Source organism: Octodon degus, unplaced genomic scaffold, assembly GCF_000260255.1.
Source record: "Octodon degus isolate 3935 unplaced genomic scaffold, OctDeg1.0 scaffold00080, whole genome shotgun sequence".
In the NCBI taxonomy this organism is placed as follows: Eukaryota; Metazoa; Chordata; class Mammalia; order Rodentia; family Octodontidae; genus Octodon; species Octodon degus.
The window spans coordinates 8,563,385-8,581,632 of NW_004524656.1; the positions used below are offsets into that span (position 1 = coordinate 8,563,385).

The following is an 18,248-nucleotide window of genomic DNA, read 5'->3' on the forward strand; positions in this document are numbered from 1 at the left end:
AACACTAAAATTATGAGATGCTATGAAATAAGGAAACATGAGTTTGCCCTTGCATTTATTCACTGCATTACTGTAGGTTCAGTCAGAAAAACAGAAGCCACTGCATGGAAGAAAAGCTTCAATGCAGAAAACTTGAATGTTAAAACAGTACTGGAAAGGGTGGAGAAATCGACCACCGTGGTTTCCAGTACTGGAGGGCTGATTCCCAAAATCTTGCCTCTAAGGGGAAAAGGTCCCCTAATTATCCCAGAACCAACTCGTGTGAGCAGAGAGGGCAAGGATGGTCATGCAGAAAGTGCTTTGAGCCTCGTGTCTACACAAACTTCTATCAGCGACTGCAGTGAATGACAAAGCCTCTGTCTTCCATCTCACACGGGCTGATTCTAGCAGACTGTGAGGAACGCAGTTCTGCATCCTAAGAAACACTTCTGGTGAGAATGCAAAACGGTGCCACCCCTGTCGGGCGCAGTAGTGTGGTTCCTTGAAAAATTACAAATAGAACTACCACATGATCCAGTAATTCCACTTCTTAGTTTAAATTAAACTAAAATAAATAGAAGACAGGAAATGCAACAGATACGTCTATGCTCATGTTCATAGTATTATTTAAAATAACTGGGGGCAACCCATGAGACCCCTCCTGTCTCTCAGGAGCTATTCTTATTTGTTATTCCCTGTTCCTATTCTCCAATAAAATTTTCCACTTTCTTATAGAGTCTACAGGGTCTCACTACACAGATCAAACTTGCAGTGATCCTTCCTGTTTTTCAGCCTCCCAAGCCCTGGGATTGCAGGCACGTGCCACCACGCCCAGTCTCAGTCACATCTCAGTGTGCTCTGAGGGCGGGGCTGGCACAGCAGGCCGGGGATTGAACTCCCAGCCCCTGCATCTGCCTAAGCAGGTGCTTTAATCTGCTAAACTATCTGGCTGGCCCTTAAATCTTCCTACTCTTAACCTAAGAAACAAACAAGCTGGAAGGTGGAAACAGCCTAAAGGTCCATCAGCAGATGAACCGAGGAACAAGATGTGGGGCATTCCTACGTGAGTCACCTCTCATCACTGTGACTAAACACCTGAGGAAAACAAAATTAGAAGAGGAAAGGTTTATTTTGGCTCACGGTTTCAGAGGGTTCATCCATGGCTGGCTGGCTCCAAGGAGAAGCATCATGATGGAAGGATGCACCAGAGGAAACCTGTTCCCCTCCTGGCAGCCAGAAAGCCCGAGGACAAGGAAGAGCCTGAGAAAAGATAGACCCCACAAGGACATGCCCCTGGTGTCCTGCTTTCTCCAGCTAGGCCCACCTACCTCTCAAGCTTCCATGATCTCCTAATAATGTCACTAAATTATGATCTCATCAATGGGTTAGTACATTGATAAAGTGAGAGTTTTCATTCTCCAGTTGATCCCAAAAGCCCATCAGCAACCAAGCCTTCAGCACAGTAAACCTTTGGCTGGAGGCACTGTGAATCCCAACTATAACAATGCACACAAGGGACATTGTTATTCAGCATTAAAAAGGAAGCAAATTCAGACACATGGAACACTGTGAGAGAAGGCTTGAAGTCATTGTGGTAAGTTTAAACAGTCACAACAGGAAAAATGCTGCAATTGCTCTTATATGAGCTACATACATAGAATGGTCACATTTGTACTGATGGAAAGTGTAACTGTGGTTTCCGGGGACTACAGAGCGTAGGGGGTGGGATGTTATTATTTAGTGGGTATAGAGCTTCTGAGCAGATCAAAAAACACTAGAAATGGACAAAATGGTACTTTTTCTTTCTTTTTTCTTTTTTTAAATATATGTTTGTTACAGGGTCTCACCATGCAGCTCGGACTCATAGCGATCCTCCTGTTTTCAGCCTCCCCAGTGCTGGGATCACAGACGTGCACCACACCTGGACTCTGGCCAGCTCGGAGTACCTGGAAGCAGGGCCATCGTGGCATGTGGTGCTGAGGGTCGAACCACAGCCCCTGCACTTGCCTAAGCTTGCCTAAGCAGGCACTTTAGCCCGCTGAGCTATCTCACTGGCCCAGGATGGTATTTTCTTTCTTTCTTTCTTTCTTTCTTTCTTTCTTTCTTTCTTTCTTTCTTTCTTTCTTTCTATGTATTAGTACAGGGTCTATAGGGTCCCACTGCACAGATTAGACTTGTAGTGATCCTCCTTTTTACAGCCTCCCAAGAGCTGGGATTACAGGCATGCACCACCACATGCAGTCTCAATTGCCTTCTCAGTGTGCCCTGCAGGCAGGGCCAGCAAGGCACGCCAGGGATCGAACCCTGGTCCCTGTATCTGCCTAAGCAGGTGCCTTAATCTGCTGAGGTATCTGGCCAGCCCTCAGAATGATATTTTCAAGATTCATCTATGTTATAGAATGTTTTAGTACTTCATTCCATTTTGTTGAAAAAAATATTCCCAGATAATATTATGCTGCACTTTGCTTCCACTTGGGCTATTATCACTCATGTTGCCACAAACTTTCATGTGTAAGTTTTTGTGTGGATGTGTGTTTTTGTTTCTTTTGGATTTATACCTAGGAGTGGAATTTCTGGATCATAGTCTCACTCCACATTTAACCATTAGAGACTACCAGACTTTTCTAAACACTACATTTCCACCAGCAAGATACAGGGATAAAATCATTGATCTTTAAATGGGGCACTAGGGCTGGGGAGATGGCTCAGTGGAATTAGCGCTTGCCTGGCAAGCGCAAGGGCCTGAGTTCAATCCCCAGTTCTGCCAAAAAATAAACAAATAAACTGGGCGCTGGCTATTCAAAATGAAGTTGACATTTATTTCCCAGCCTCCCTTACAGCTAGTGTGGCTAGCTAACTAATTGGAGGAGTGCAGTTAGAATTTTTCACTTAAGAGAAAGTACGGCCGGGGAGATGGCTCAGTGAAATAAGTGCTTCCCTGGCAAGCGCAAGGACCTGAGTTCAATCCCCGGTTCCACCAAACAACAACAACAACAACAACAACAACAACAAAAAAAAAAGAGAAAGTATGCTGCAGGGCTGGCCAAATAGCTCAGCAGATTAAAGCGCCTGCTTAGGCAGACCAGCAGCTGGGGTTTGATCCCTGGCATGCTGTGCCGTCCCCGTCCCCAGTGTGCACTGAGACCGCGATTGAGACTGGGCGTGGTATCGCGCGCCTATAATCCCAGCTCTTTGGGAGGATGAACATAGTTGGTTCACTACAAGTCTGATCTATGTAGTGAGACTCTGTAGACCACACAGTTAGTGGAGATTTCAGTCCATACTCAGCTGGCTCCAAGGCAGAGTGACACATGGCAGGAGGGCAGCAGTTCATGGTGGCAGAAAAACAGTAAGACAGCCAGAGTAAAGAGGCAGGAGCAGAGGCAACAACAGCAGCAGCAGAGGCAAAGAGCAGGCCTCTCCCCCTTCCTCATACTGCATCCAGGCTGTCTGCCCCAGGGCAGGTGTAGCATTCACACTTACAATCCCAGCATTGGATAGAAGCTGCCCCATGACTGCATGAGGCTTTAGGGGGACACCTAGACACAAGCCATAACAGGTTCTCTCTTATGAACAAAGATAAGTTCTGCTATGCAGTGTATCTCAGCCACTTGCCTGTCACCCGACGCAGCATCTCACACTGCATTTGGAAGGGGGACAGATGCAGCTTGGCTCGCCCCTTCAGGAATCTTAGCCCACATGTGGTCAGCCAGCTCCAAAAGGGAAAGAGCAGGGGGGCAGAGCCTGCAGGTGGGAAGGCTGCTCACATCACCGCAGCAAGGAGGCAGAGGGGAAGGGAGGAGCCAGAGGAGCCGGGAGGCTGCGTATCCTTGCAGCCCATGTCCCCACGGCCACCTCAATTTAACCATAAAGCCCATCAGTGGACTGATCCAGACTATGGGGCCCTGTGGTCCCACCTTTGAGCACATAAGCGTTTTGGAGAACACTCTAGATATAAGCCACAGCAAATAGATCTCAAATCTTAGCAGCATAACACGATGGAAGTTTGGTTCTTACTCATGTGAAGTCTGCTGCAGGCTAGTGGGAAGTCGCCTTGAAGCGCTCAGCTCACACACCCTGTCACCTTGCAACCGGGCCATCGTGCAGCGTTTGCTTCCACTCTTGTGAAGAAAACTGTGGAAAACTAAATGCCCCTTGGGGCTGGTGAGATGGCTCAGTGGTCTAAAGCACCTACTTAGAACAAGTTTAGCAAAGCACAGGGACCACGGTTCAATCCCCCAGCACCACATGCCAGCCAGCCCCGCCCACAGGTGGGCTGAGCTGGCCACACACACACACACACACACACACACACAATAAATAAATAAATAAAGAAAGAAAGAAAGAAAACTGTGGAGAGCTCATGTGTCCTCTTTTGTTAATTTCTTTTCTTGAGATAGGCTCTTGCTGTGTTGCCCAGATGCATCTTGAACTCCTGGGCCCTCCTATTCAGACATGCAATGGCTATAAACACTAGGTACATATACACTACTGTACCCTGCTCAGACCTAGTCTTTATTGCTGTCCACCAGAAATGACCCACTTATTTTTGCTCACAGTCCACCGGTCAGCATCAATTACCTGGCTCCAACCTAATTGTAAAGCAGTCTAGGAAATACCAGAAAATACTTGACTTTTTGGAGACCACTAATATTTTTCTGTCAAGGTTTCCCTCTGGAGGTCTTTTCACTTCAGTTGTTCCCTAAAGATTAGTGTTTTCTGGTCTTGGTTTTCTTCTTTTTGCCCCCATCCTTACTGTCCCTGGGTGATCTCTACTCTTATCTCCCACTGCACTGTTGCTGCATGATCCCCAATTCAAAGTCCAGCCTAGATTTTTCTCCTCACTGTCCAATTCCATAATCTCCAGCGCAGGGCTTTTGAGCACAAGGCCACTCCAGCCTATGGGTAAAAATAATAACCAAACCTAAACTTTTTTTTGATGTGTATTTAGGACAGGGTCTACAGGGTCTATAGGGTCTCACTACTAAGATTGGACTTGTAGTGATCCTCTTTTTACAGCCTCCCAAGAGCTGGGATTACAGACATGCCACCATGTGCGGTCTCAATTGCTGTCTCAGCGCAACCCAGGGGTGGGGCTGGCAAGGCAAGCTGGAGATCAAACCTGGTCCCTGCATCTGCCTAAGCAGATGCTTTAGTCCGCTGAGCTATCTCCTCATGCCCCCCTTTTCTTTTAATGACTTATGTGTGGTGCCTAGGAGGTAGCTCCTCCTGCTTCCTTCTTTACAAATGAATTTTCCTTCAGGAGGCCACTTGGCAGATAGACCTCCCCTGGAATGGTCCTGTGCTTGCCAAAGCCCATGGTTTCAGCAAGGACTCTCGTTAATCCGAACTCTCATTTCCTGTCCCCATGTACGCATTTTGCCCTCAGCACCCGATGTTGATGAAGGGGAAAATCACTTTCTTTCTTGCCCATGACGCTGGGCATGATCAGAATCCTGCCTTGACTCTGTGTCCCTCGTCCAACCAGTCATCAAATGCTACAATTCTGCTCCTTCCATATCCTTCAAGTACACATCGTTCTCTCAGCCCTCACCAGCACACCACATTTCAAGTCTTCATCGTCTCTCATTGGGAGGGATTAGTAAGACAATTCAGCAGTCTCCCAGCCCCGTCTAGCCTCTCTGCAGAGACACCTTCACACAAAGTCCTTGAGGGTCCAGGCACGGTCTGCTTCTCCTCTAGCCTCATCTGTTGCCCAGAGCTTCCAGACCTAACCACAGAAGGCCAGTTCTGGCTGCCCCTTCCCTGTGTGATGAGGCGCAGTCACTTAACCTACCCACCCTGAGTTATGTAAGCAACTGAATGAATGAATTTGAATTCTCAACTTTCTGCATTCTAAGCTTTGTGCCCGAGTGGGGAATGTAAGGATGAATTTGACAAATTCTCTGCTCTCAAACAACTCTCAAACATGTCCACAAATTATTTTACTATAAGAGTAAGTGCTGCAATACAGCAATACAGGGGCCGGGGAGATGGCTCAGTGGAATAAGCGCTTCCCTGGCAAGCGCAAGGGTCTGAGTTCAATCCCTGGTTCCGCCAAAAAACAAAACAAAACAGCAGTACACCAAGTGTTATGTGATTGATGGGAAAACAATCTGTCACCAAAGAAGGGAAGGCTCAGGACAGAAGACAGTGACCTGGGAATCTGGGTGAGGTGGTGCACACCTGTAACTCCAGCACTCTGAGATTACAGGCTGAGGCAGGAGGACCACAAGTTTGAGCCCACATTGCACAATTTAGCAATTTATTGAAATCATGTTCAAAAAATTTGGGAGAGGCTAGGGCTGTAGCTTAGTGTGAAGTTTTTCTCCCAGTAATGACTGCTAAAACAAAGAAAGAAACAAAGATTTTGGAGCTGTGCAGCAAGGATTACTATTGTCCCCCTATGTTCATTCTTTTCCTCTTTCTGAGTGATAGAGGCCCTTTTCTGCTCCCAGAATAAAGACCACATTTCCCAGACTCTTTACAGCTAAAGGTAGCCATGTGACTGAGTTCTGGCCAATGGAATGCCAGTAGTCATGGCAACAGCAATATCTGGGACTTGAGTTCAATGAGAGAGAATGTGTCCTTTTCCTATTTCCCCTTCTTGCTGGCTGAGAGGTGAACTGATGGGTGAAGTTGGAGCAGCTTGGACTTGGACATGAGCCTGTTGGGGAGGATGACAGTGTGGTACAAGAGAAGCAGCCCTCAGTGCCTTACCTTTGGGAGGAGAGGAGGAGGAGGAGGAGGAGGAAGAGGAGGAGGAGGAAGAGGAGGAGGAGGAAGAGGAAGAGGAGGAAGAGGAGGAGGAGGAGGAGGAGGAGAAGGAAAGAGAGGCTCCCATTGTATATAAGCTATCCTCACTTCTTTTTCTTCACTCCCAGCTGAGCCTAATCCTAATACAGACTCAATCTGAAGGAAATGAATGCATACCCTCCAGGAGACAGGCTATTTCAGCCAGACAGAGTAGCCTGTGCAGAGACACAGGGTCCTGAAGGAGGCAGTATGCTTGAGGAACAGTAAAGTTTAGTCTGGTGGGAGAAGATGGGAAGGGAGTTGGGATGAGTCGCACAAGAGGACGGATGGAATGGCAGGACTGGTATGAGTGCAAGCAAAAGAGACAACTTGGGCTACGGTGGTGGAGGAGACAGGGGAGGAGGGGTGGGGCATTCAAGGCACCTTTAGGAGCAAGAAGAAGGAGCTTAGGAATTTGAGTTTGTGAGTACATGGAGGGAGCCCACCATCAGAGAAAAAGCTGGGCCTTTGGGCTTCCCTCCTCAGAGTCCCGAGGTAGGGCTCAGCCTCTCTCTGTGAGGAGAGTCTCTTTGCTCCAGTCCCTTGTGCCAGCAGCCCCTGACCCACACATTGCTTACCATCTCTTCTTCGCCCTGCCTGGCTTGCCCTGCTTGATCCAAAATTATCTCTTACACTGGGAGATGGCGTAGTCTTTCACTCTGTAACTGTTGGCTCTTCCTAGGCTGCCTGGGCACCCCGTGTTGGAGCTGTCAAGGTGTACTTCGGCTGTCTGGTTGGCTGGGGCAGAGTGCTCTGGGCAGTTGAGCAAGAGCAGGGCTCCCTGGCAGACAAATGGGCTTGTGTCTATTGGTGGGCTGGGCAGCAAGTCAGTAGGTTGGGGGCCATGCGTTTGGGGGGACTGGGTGAGCTCAGCCCCATCTGTCAGTAGTAGAGGTTCCAGGAATTATTTTTCTATGCGGGCAGCCCCTCGATACCCAGGGAGCTGATTAACCCTCTGGGTGCCAAGAAAAGGGCAGGAGGTAAGTTCTAGGAAGCAACAGAGGTCATCCTTCTTTGAACTTCCACGTGGTATTTGCTTAAGGTAATTGTTGCCAGAGGCCGGAGCCCCTGGACTATAAAGCAGAATATCTGCTCTCTGCACCCAGAACTGAGCAGGTAAGCACGTGGGCTGGGAATGGGGATAGGAATCCTGAGGGAGGGGACTGCAGGGGGCCTCCGCAGAGCTGGGGGCGGGATCCAAGGCATCCTCTGGAGGACTTGGCAGTTGCCCTCCCCCTATGGCTCAGGGTTCCTGACTATGAAGCGGAGGCAGGAAGACAGGAGAGTGAGGTAGCTAGGGAGCCAACCAGGTTCCCAGCTCTAGGTTGTGGAGGGCAGAGTGGTGGGGGTACTGTTGGAAGATAGTTGGAGCTCCACCCTCCTTGCTGTGTGACAGAGATGAGAAAGGAGAGCCCTCCTCCATGTTGGAGGAAGACACTTCTTCCTTTCCAACGTAGGTTGATCCAAAGGTCAGTCCCTGAGTCCCAGTAATTCTCTGCTTCCTTTACCTCAGGGAAGATTAACAGATTTGAAGCAACTGTCCCTTAGAACAATTTTTTTTATTTCTTCCCTTTGCTTTTTCTTTTTTGTTTCTTTTCTTTTCTTTTCTTTCTTTTTTTTTTTTGAGGGTAGTTACCAGGAATCAAACTCAGGACCTTGCACTTGCCAGGCAGGCGCTGTGCCACTGAGCTATCTCCCCGGCACTGCTTCTTCCCTCTATTCAACTTCCTTCCCAGAGTCCATACTGCAAACATGGCTGCAGTCCTCACCTGGGCTCTGGCCCTACTCTCAGGTGAGTCTACAACCTGACTTCAACATGCGGGTATGAGTGGAGACTGAACCGAGGGGCCCTAACCACCCCACCCTCTGCACAGCGTGTTCAGCCACCCAGGCACGGAAAGGCTTCTGGGACTACTTCAGCCAGACCAGCAGGAGCAAGGGTGTGATGGAGCAGATCCTGCAGCAGAAGCAGGCCCAGGACGAGGCGTGAGTAGCTAGGGCAGTGGGTAGGGGCAGAGGACAGAAGATAGCTGGGCCTGATGCACTGTTTCTGTCCCCTCCACCTGCTCTTCCTATGGCTGCTCTATTTTGCTGCTGGGGCTGGGAACCAAACACTGTCTAGCTCTGTAATGCATTTATGCTTCTGTGTGGGGCTGCGGTTGTCTGTAGGGTGAAGATTAGACAGCCTGCTTCTGGGAGCCACCACCCCACCCCATATTCTTGGTTTCCCTAGGAGATCAGTGCCTGGGGTTCCTAGGGCAAAAGAGATGATGAACCTGGCAGTTTGATGGTCTGTTCTCTTCCCCAGGAGGCTGAAAGACAGCTTCGAGCAGGACCTCAGCAACATGAACAAAGTCCTGGAGAATCTGGGTCCCCTTGGTGGGCAAAGGAAGGATCCTTCTCTGCTGGCCCAGGACCAGGACCTGCGGCAGCAGCTGCAGGAAGAGCTGGCGCAGGTGAGGGCTCGTCTGCAGCCCTACAGGGAGGAGGTACACAAGCAGGTGGGCTGGAACTTAGAGGGGCTGCGGCAGCAGCTGAAGCCCTACACCATAGAGCTAATGGAGCAGGTGGCCTCGCGTGTACAGGAGCTGCAGGAGCAGTTGCGTGTGCTTGGGGAAGGCACAAAGGCCCAGTTGCTGGGTGGCATGGATGAGGCACTGGGCCTGCTGCAAGACATGCCCAGCCGCGTACTACACCACACTGGCCGTGTTAAAGAGCTCTTCCACCCATACGCTGAGCGCCTGGTGAGTGGCATAGGCCACCATGTGCAGGAACTGCACCGCAGCGTGGCCCCGCACACAGTTGCCAACCCAGTCCGGCTTAGCCGCTGCGTACAGACACTGTCCCGCAAGCTCACGCTCAAGGCCAAGGCTTTGCATGCGGGCATCCAACAGAACCTGGACCGGCTAGGCAAAGGGCTTAGTGCCTTTGTCCGCACCAGCACAGATAGGGCTGAGGAGGGGGCCAGCTTGGATCCCCAGTTGCTTTCTGAGGAGGTGCGCCAGCGACTTCAGACTTTCCGCCAGGACACCTTTGAGCAAATTGCCGCATTCACACGTGCCATCGACCACGAGACAGAGGAGATGCAGCAGCAGCTGGCGCCACTCCCGCCAGGCCACACTGCCTTCACCCCTGAGTCCCCACAAGCAGATGGTAGCAAAGCCCTGAGCAAGGTGCAGGCCCGTCTAGACGACCTCTGGGAAGACATCACATACAGCCTTCAAGACCAGAGCCATAGCTATCTGGGAGAACCCTGAAGGCCAACTTGCCGTGGTTCATTCCCTAGCTCCTGGTGTGAGTGGCCCAGGACCTCAGCATGGCTTGCTGGGCAAGGGCGGAGGGTTCTGCACAGGATAGGTGAAGCCACCAGGGGGTTGCTGTCCCTGGCATGACCATCCTCAACTTCCCCATCCAGATGCATTACACTCACTAGGCTTTGCCAACCCAGCTTTCTGTACTCATTTAGTCATTCTCAGGAATTTCACTACTCAGGTGGAGGGAGTAGGGAGGGAGAAAGGCCATATGTCTGCAAGCCTGTGTGAGATGGTACCAGAAGCCTGTGCCACTGCGCCTCAAGTGTGGTTCCTGTCACTTCTGGATGACTGATGGTCGCTGCTACAGCTGGTCCATAGAGAGAAGCTCTTGTTTCCCCATGGCCACCACGACAGCTTCTTTTTTTTTAAATGCATTTTAGTACCAGGTCTATAGGGTCTCACTATGTAGATCTGACTCTTAGTGATTCTCCTGTTTTCAGCCTCCCAAGTGCTGGCATTACAGGCATGTGCCGCCACGCTGAGTCTCAATTGCCATCTCAGATCCCACTGTGGGCATGCCGGCATGGTACACTGGGGATCAAACCCCAGCTACTGTGCTCTGCCTAAGCAGGTGTTTTAGTCTGCTGAGCTATCTGGTCGGCCCTCACCATGACAGCTTCTGTTGGGCCAATAGAAGAGATCCAGGACAATACACGGGGAGAACGTGTAATGATGCGTGTCCATCCCTTTTGGCTGTGATGCTAGAGGGTGCGAATGGTGGGGACAGTGATGGGCAGGGGCAGGATCCATGTTTCCTTATATAGCTCTGCACCTAAGTAAGAGCTCAAGCTCTGCAAGCCATGGGGCTTCATACATTGTCCAGAGCGCATAATATGTACCTTCTCCAGCCCCGGCCTCTCCCTCGTGATTCCCAGGCTGAAGTCTAGACTTCAGCTCAAATGAAACAGACGCTGATGATGGAAGCTTCTCTGCCTGGTGTGACTCTTTGTGTGAGAATGAGGCCACTGTCCCTAAAGCCACACTTATTACCCACTCTGATTCCTTGCGGCTCTTTCTCATTCAGCCACTCTGTCAGCGAGGCCTGGGGCTGGCTGGACTCTGCGTCAGGGCTCCTGGCTAGACAACAGCTGTCTGCCGCACCAGATGTGTGTGCTGGGGAGTGTATTGAGGGGAACCTGGGCTAGTAATCCTTCATCTGCATCCATCTTATTCAACATCCTGGGTACCACAAGACGGTGTGCATGGGACACACAGGGGACCAGGGGACCTGAGATTCCTGAGGTGGCCTGTTCCATTTGTTCCTACTGTTCCAGACACTGATTAGCCTTTTCCTGGGATGCACAATCCCTGACCTCGTTTCCGCACGCACTCACTCAGGGGCATCAAAAATCACCTAGACACTGAACTTGATGACGACTAGGAGGAAGAGGAAAAAGCGAGCACACTCCTTTCCCTCTGGCCTGCCCTGTCCCCCCAGACCAGAGAGCTCAGTCCATCTTGCACAGGCTTCTCTCGGCCTCCCCTAGCGCAGACTCCAAGGGAATCTGGTTAACTCCTCATGCCTGAAGACTGGTTATCCCTGATACCTTAGATTAGCAACTTCGGGCAACAGGGCTGAATCGTGGCTCCGGGGCAGGGGAGGAACAGAAGAGTGTTTCTGTAGTTACAGTGACAGGCAAGTCAGCTTAGGTCGGATGTGATGGGACTGGAGGGTGGGGGTAAAAAATAAGGCTTGCGCGTTTGACGCTAAAATGTGGAACTACAGGGAGAGCCGGACTGCGGGACGGGGTGGGGGTCGGGGCGGGGGGCTGAGCGCCCCACAGGGTGGGGGTCGGGGCGGGGGGCTGAGCGCCCCACAGGGGCTCCTAGCTCGACACAGGCGGCCGAGCAGCGCCTGGCACAACAGTGGACCAAAGTAGACCAGTTTGGGGGCACCTCCTCCGGATTCCCAGACACATCCAATCCCCTTCCGTTCACAGCACTCGAGGACAGATTTACAAATCCCTCTGACGGGAGAGCGTTGCAAAGGATCAAAAGACTGCTCAGGATCTAAATGCGCATCCTCCGGGCAGTGACGGCTAAGTCCAGAGGGATCCGGCTGGCTGCGCTCGTCGGGATCCGACAGCCCGGAACCAAAAAGCCAGGGCTAACACAGTTCTGGGAGGGCCCAGCGTCTGCGGCCCTCTAAAGAAGGGGTGGGGCAGCAGCTGCCGGAAATGGGCCTCGAGCGCAGCGGAAGGGGCGGGACCTCGAAGCAACGGAAGCCGGAAGCCGGGGTCTGAGCTACCTGTGCGGCGATGTCGGCCGGTGGGGCTTTGGATTCCGGGCCCCTGGGGGTTGCCGCCGCTCCCTCACCAGCCCCGGCGCAGCCGCCAGCCACAGGGCCCTTGTTCCGGCCCATCAGCGCCGAGGACGAGGAACAGCAGCCCACCGAGATCGAGTCGCTGTGCATGAACTGTTACCGCAATGTAAGGTTGGGTCGCAGGCGGGAAGGCAGGCGGCAGGAGGTGGAGGGCGGCCCCCTTGGTCCTCTGGGACTAGGGCAGGGACCGGGAGTTTCCTCTGTGGCTTTTATTTCCCTGCTTTTTGCTTCCACAGGGCACGACGCGCCTCCTGCTCACCAAGATCCCCTTCTTCAGAGAAATAATCGTGAGCTCCTTCTCCTGCGAGCACTGTGGCTGGAACAACACGGAGATCCAGTCGGCAGGCAGGATCCAGGACCAGGGAGTGCGCTACACGTTGACTGTCCGCGGTCTGGAGGTAAGAGGAGCCCAGAGCTCCAGTGTCCCTGAGAGTGCATGGGGACCGCTGTGAGAGCTCTCTCAGGTCCTGACTGCCAGACCCGTGCGGAAGCCTTAGTTTTCTTCTTTGTAAAGTGGTGTGTCCAAAGGGTCATCTGCTCAGGTGAAATAAGATTTGTGAAAGTGCTTTGTGAATTTTGTCAAAGGATGGGGAATGATCAGGACTTGTGGCTAGGCTTTCACGTGGGCAGTATACCACCTGTGTTGTTTGGAGGAAGGTGTCTGGATGCACCAGGGTGCAGGGGCAGAAACAGCAGAGTTGAGGTGTGATGGACGCACGGCTGTCTGGGCATTTCCTGAGAAGCTGTACCACAGATCTCTTAGGACCAGGGTTTTCCTTTCTGCCCAGGACATGAACAGAGAAGTGGTGAAGACTGATTCTGCCACCACAAGGATACCTGAGCTGGACTTTGAAATTCCAGCTTTCAGCCAGAAGGGAGGTAAGTTTATGGTCAGACTATTGGGGCTGTTCACACATAGCTGGAATCGTCTTTCTTTCTTTTTTTTTTTTGTATTTAGGACAGGGTCTGCAGGGTCACACTGCTACATAGATCAGACTCGTAGTGATCCTCCTGTTTACAGCCTCCCAAGTGCTGGGATTACAGGCGTGTGCCACCATGCACAGTCTCAATCGCCTTCTCAGAGCCCCAGAGGCAGGGCCAGGGCCAGCATTGCAGGCCCAGCGATGGAACTCCTGGCCCCTGTATGTACCTAAGCAGGCGCTTCAGTCTGCTGGGCTATCTGGCCAGCCCTATGGAATCTTCTCCATTTTCTTACAAAACCCCTGGTGCTAGGTCTAGTGCTTTTCATTGATGTGACATAAGAAGACAGCTTGAGATAATTTAGAATTTTAATATCATTTTTATCAGAGTTTAATAGAATCCAGTGCCTGGCTTCCTCTTACAAATGAAAAAAATCATGGCCCAGAGTTTCAGGTAAATTGCCAGGGTCATACAGTCACTTGGTAGCACAGCTAAGAATCATTTGCCTTTTGTTCTTCTTCACAAGCTTTGACCACCATTGAAGGATTGATCAACCGTGCCATCTCTGGCCTGGAGCAGGACCAGCCCACACGAAAGGTGAGCTGGGCTTTCAGTTTCTTTAATGTAATTAGTATAGGGTCTACAGGGTCTCACTATGCAGATTGGACTCTTAGTGATCCTCATGTTTTCAGCCTCCCAAGCACTGGGATTACAGGCACGCACCACCACACCCAGTCTCAGTCCTGTCTCAGTGTGGGGTGGGGTTGGGCCAGCACAGTGCTTTAGTCTGCTGAGCTATCTGGCCAGCCCTGAGCTAGGCTTTCTAACTGCAACAGTTCAAGCAATTATTGCTTATGTGTCTAAATGTGAGCGTTCAGCTCTCCCTAGAGCCGATCTGCCTGAGTGTTGGGTGCTGCATCCCTGCCCCCTTGCCCCAAATAATATGGTGGTCTCGCAGCTGCCTGGATGTTGCAGTTGTACTTGCTGTCCTTTCCATGACTTACCCCCAGCCTATACCCAGACCTCATCTCAGTCAGTGTGACATTATCTCTGAAGGGTAATCTATGCTTCCTGGAATTCCATTGTGTGTCTGGTACTTATTATTACAGAAATAATATCATTGCGTATTTAGTCATTTGTTTTCCTAACTAGCTAGGGGGCCCCCCTTAAAAAGTTGTCATTTATTTACTCTTCTACTCCTAACCTGGCGTGAGCACATGAGCTTATTGGTGGACTAAAGAGGTTCTCCTGGCATCACCCGTCTCCTTCAGACTTGTTATTGTATCAGTGAAGTCTGAGCACTTGGTTTGCAACCATTAGGGCAGGTGTTGACTTTCTGATGGAATTGACATGGACATGATGCAGTTGGGCCTGACGTGTGCAGCTAGGGTGATGACTTTGATTCTGTTATGGCAGGCGAGTGAAGAAGCCATCGCCGAAAGAATTGATGAGTTCATTGTCAAACTGAAGGAGCTAAAGCAAGTAGCCTCCCCTTTCACCCTGGTGAGTAATAAGGGACTATAGTTGCTTCTGACTTAATGGGGAGAGATCCTGAGACTTTGTGGGATTTTTCTGCTCTGTTCTGATGATAGAGGGAGGGTTGTGTATGAGTTCTTACTACAGTGAATATGTGTTCGCTCATCTGTTAGATCATCGATGATCCCTCGGGGAATAGCTTTGTAGAAAACCCACATGCTCCCCAGAAAGATGATTCCCTGGTGATCACACACTACAGCCGGACCGTGCAGCAGGATGAGATGCTAGGGCTCCAGGTAAGTGGACTCTAATTATCTTGTACTCTGGGTTGCTTGGAGTCGCTGGAACATTATTTAGTTGCTGCTGCTGCCCTACTTATGTACGCTGTCTCAGCCTGTTTGTATCTGTCTTCTAGCTCATTGCAGGGCATGGGGTGAACTTCACAGAAAGGGTGGCAGTGGCTCTGATCCTGTCTTGAGCCTTACTGCCTTGATTGGGGCATTGCCTTTGGTTTCCCTGTGTAGCCTGTGAGGTGACATCTAGTAAAATTAAGCAGAGATGCCTCTCGAACTCCAAGGCAGGATGCTGGGGATGCTGAGGTTTACCTGCTGGCTTATGACTTGCATCTCTGCTCCTTTAGGCTGAAGGACAAGAGGAAAAGCTGGAAGAAGAAGATCTCAGAAATGAGGTGAGTCGTGTTGGCTGCTCTTGAGGAAGGAGTAGAGTTATGGGCTGAGACTGATGCTTGTCAGTGTCCCTTTGTCACCACCAACATGGGTGGCCACTGGCATCCCCACTAAGTGTGTGTAACCTGAATGTCCTGCTGGAGAGGGCTCATACCTTGTCCCCATAATGTGTCACAGGTGCTCCAGTTCAATACAAACTGCCCGGAGTGCAATGCCCCAGCTCAGACGAACATGAAGCTTGTACGTATCTTTTGTCAAGCAGTTGGGTTGCTTTTCTTCTGAGTCAGGCATGGAGATTATATGTAGGCTGGGAGCATCCTTTCAAAAGAGCAGTTGCTTTATTCCCTGTGATAAGGAGGATGTTGCCTTTAATTAGGCTGTGTAACTTAGCTGTTGAGTTCAAAGAAGAAACTAGGCCATGGTCTTGAGTCTCTGTGTGGGGCTTGAGCCATGAGTTAGAACATTTGTAAACAGGAGCTACTATGAGCAGGGAAGAGAGCTGTTTCTGAGAGGACGCAGAAAAAAAAAGGGATGCCTTTTGCTATGCTTCCTGCAGTCCTGGGGCCAGCATGTTTGTGTGGGTTTTGGCATTGCTTTTCCCTAGTGGGTGATCTTGCTGTCTTGGAAGCAGATTTCCTTAACTCCATCTTCCAGAAATCCCCCACTTTAAGGAGGTTATCATCATGGCCACCATCTGTGAGAACTGTGGTCATCGGACCAATGAGGTGAGTGAACGCCAGCATTTGGAAAGAAGACTGGCTTAAGGTTAACCCCTTTGTAACTTCTTACTAAATCTGCTTCAGGACAGCAGGGTGGGGTGGGCTGAGGCTTTCACTTAGGCTTAGAGAGGGTGAGGAAGCCTTGACAGAACTGAGAATTACCCTAGAGGAGAAAAGTCAGAGGTACCATGAATCATTTAGACATGTCAGAGGTTAGTGGGAAGAAAGAAGAGTTTGACCCACTTTGTAGAATATTTTGACTCCATAATGAAGAGTTGAATAGAGTTGTCTGAAAATTGGCTTTCTTCACATGTATTTGAGGATAAACTGATTAAAATTTAGACCAGAATGTTATGAAGGGGATCCATACATTGGCTAGAGTGGGTAAACAGACTAGAGTAAATGCCAGAAGTCAACACCCAAGAGTCAAGACTGTTTTAAAAGGCTAAATTCAGAATTTCTGGGCAATTTGGGCCAAGTTTGGCGTGCTTGAGGGGCTGGGCATTCTGCTCCTGCCAGCTCTCATTATTGGGGTTTGGGTTACTGCCGCCACTGTTGGCTTAGGTTGAAGGCACTGTCAGGGGCTAGGGAGGAGCTCCAGGCCTGGGCAAGTCCTTGGGCTTCCTAGCACCAGGTGAGGCTCGGGGTCTTTTCTGTGCTGCTGCTCCTGACTGTTGTCTGTGCAGGTGAAATCTGGAGGAGCGGTAGAGCCCATGGGTACCAAGATCACACTCCACATCACAGATCCTTCTGACATGACCAGAGACATCCTCAAGGTAACAGCCTGCTCGGGACGGTGTCCATCTACTAAAAGTAACATCCAGGGGCACATAGTGCCTACTTTTCTCTGTTTGTGCGTCCTTGAGTAGAGTAATACATGCTTGGAATTACAGATTGACGGGGCAGTCCAAAGGCTCTTTTTGATTGATTAATTGGTAGCTTTTTGGCTTCCAATGACTTCACAGGCCCTTTTCTCTGACCTCTTCTGACCTCTAAGAGTGTGGAGCTTTGACTCAGAATTTTTCTTTATTAAGTTGGTTTCATTTCAGTGGTTCAGATAGATAGGAGTGAACCCATAATTTTATCTGGGGAGTCAGAGAGCTGCGACAGCTAATGCTGTCCCTAGCCTATTACTGGTGCTCTGGTGATATTATGTGGCAGAAGGTCTCTGATTGGCTTTCATATTCCCCCCTTTATTTTTCTGATTGATTTAATTTCTTCTTTCCCTTTCGTATCTTCTCTCCCCTTCCTCTCTCTTCCTTTTTATTTCCCTCTCTTTCTTGCTGATGCTGAGGGTCATACTCAGGGCCTTGCGAACGCTTGGCGAGTGTTCTGCCACTGAGCTACGTATACCTCTGGCCCCTGGATGTAAATCTTAATTTGACCTTTCCTTTTACAGTCAGAAACATGCAGTGTGGAAATCCCAGAGCTGGAGTTTGAGCTGGGAATGGCTGTCCTCGGAGGCAAGTTTACTACCCTAGAAGGGCTGCTGAAAGATATCCGAGAACTGGTGAGCCCCTGAATGTACTGTATGGTTTCTTTCCGCTGTGGGCAGGTAGGGTGCTAGAAGACCTTAAGTGCCCTAGTTTTTAGTGCTGAGAACTGGGGGTTTCTGTATCTTAAACCTGATTTAAGAGACTTAATTCTTGATCATGAAGAGAAGTTTATGGGAAATTTTGAGTCGCAATTTATGCGCCTAACTCTCGGATAGTATGATTATTTTCTGGTCATGGGCAAGTCATAAAACTTCTTTATAAAATAGGGGATCTGGGCCCTTTTAGCACCTTAGATTCTCTAACACACACATGTGTTTTGACAGCCTAGACAGTTGGCCCTCCATATCCAACCACAGATTAATATTATCAGAGAAAAAAAATATTATCAGAGAAATAAAATATTTCTTGAACACCTACAGAGATTTCCTAGTCATTGGGGCCAGGGAGATGGCTCTGTAGAATAAGCGTTTGCCTGCTAAGTACATGGGCATGAGTTCAATCCCTGGTTCCACAAAAATAAATGAATAAATAAATAAAAT

General features: G+C 50.0%; 2 protein-coding genes across 2 annotated transcripts in view; both read left to right on the forward strand.

Annotated features, from left to right (window-relative positions):
* Window positions 1–8,410: 8,410 nt before the first annotated feature.
* Apoa5 (apolipoprotein A5) lies at window positions 8,411–10,467 on the forward strand. The gene is made up of 3 exons (XM_004636483.2): window positions 8,411–8,566; window positions 8,649–8,760; window positions 9,083–10,467. The coding sequence occupies exons 1-3, from the start codon at window positions 8,527–8,529 to the stop codon at window positions 10,029–10,031; spliced, it is 1,101 nt and encodes a 366-aa protein (XP_004636540.1). The 5' UTR covers window positions 8,411–8,526; the 3' UTR covers window positions 10,032–10,467.
* Window positions 10,468–12,009: 1,542 nt separating this feature from the next.
* The window catches only part of Zpr1 (ZPR1 zinc finger), a 12,286-nt gene continuing 6,047 nt past the window's right edge, over window positions 12,010–18,248 (forward strand). Inside the window, exons 1-11 of the mRNA XM_012515833.2 lie at window positions 12,010–12,517; window positions 12,648–12,809; window positions 13,200–13,290; window positions 13,859–13,929; window positions 14,749–14,835; window positions 14,982–15,104; window positions 15,449–15,496; window positions 15,672–15,738; window positions 16,149–16,219; window positions 16,900–16,989; window positions 17,613–17,723. Coding sequence (XP_012371287.1) covers window positions 12,347–12,517; window positions 12,648–12,809; window positions 13,200–13,290; window positions 13,859–13,929; window positions 14,749–14,835; window positions 14,982–15,104; window positions 15,449–15,496; window positions 15,672–15,738; window positions 16,149–16,219; window positions 16,900–16,989; window positions 17,613–17,723 — 1,092 coding nt within the window. The 5' untranslated portion in view covers window positions 12,010–12,346. The remainder of the gene's footprint in view (window positions 12,518–12,647; window positions 12,810–13,199; window positions 13,291–13,858; window positions 13,930–14,748; window positions 14,836–14,981; window positions 15,105–15,448; window positions 15,497–15,671; window positions 15,739–16,148; window positions 16,220–16,899; window positions 16,990–17,612; window positions 17,724–18,248) is intronic.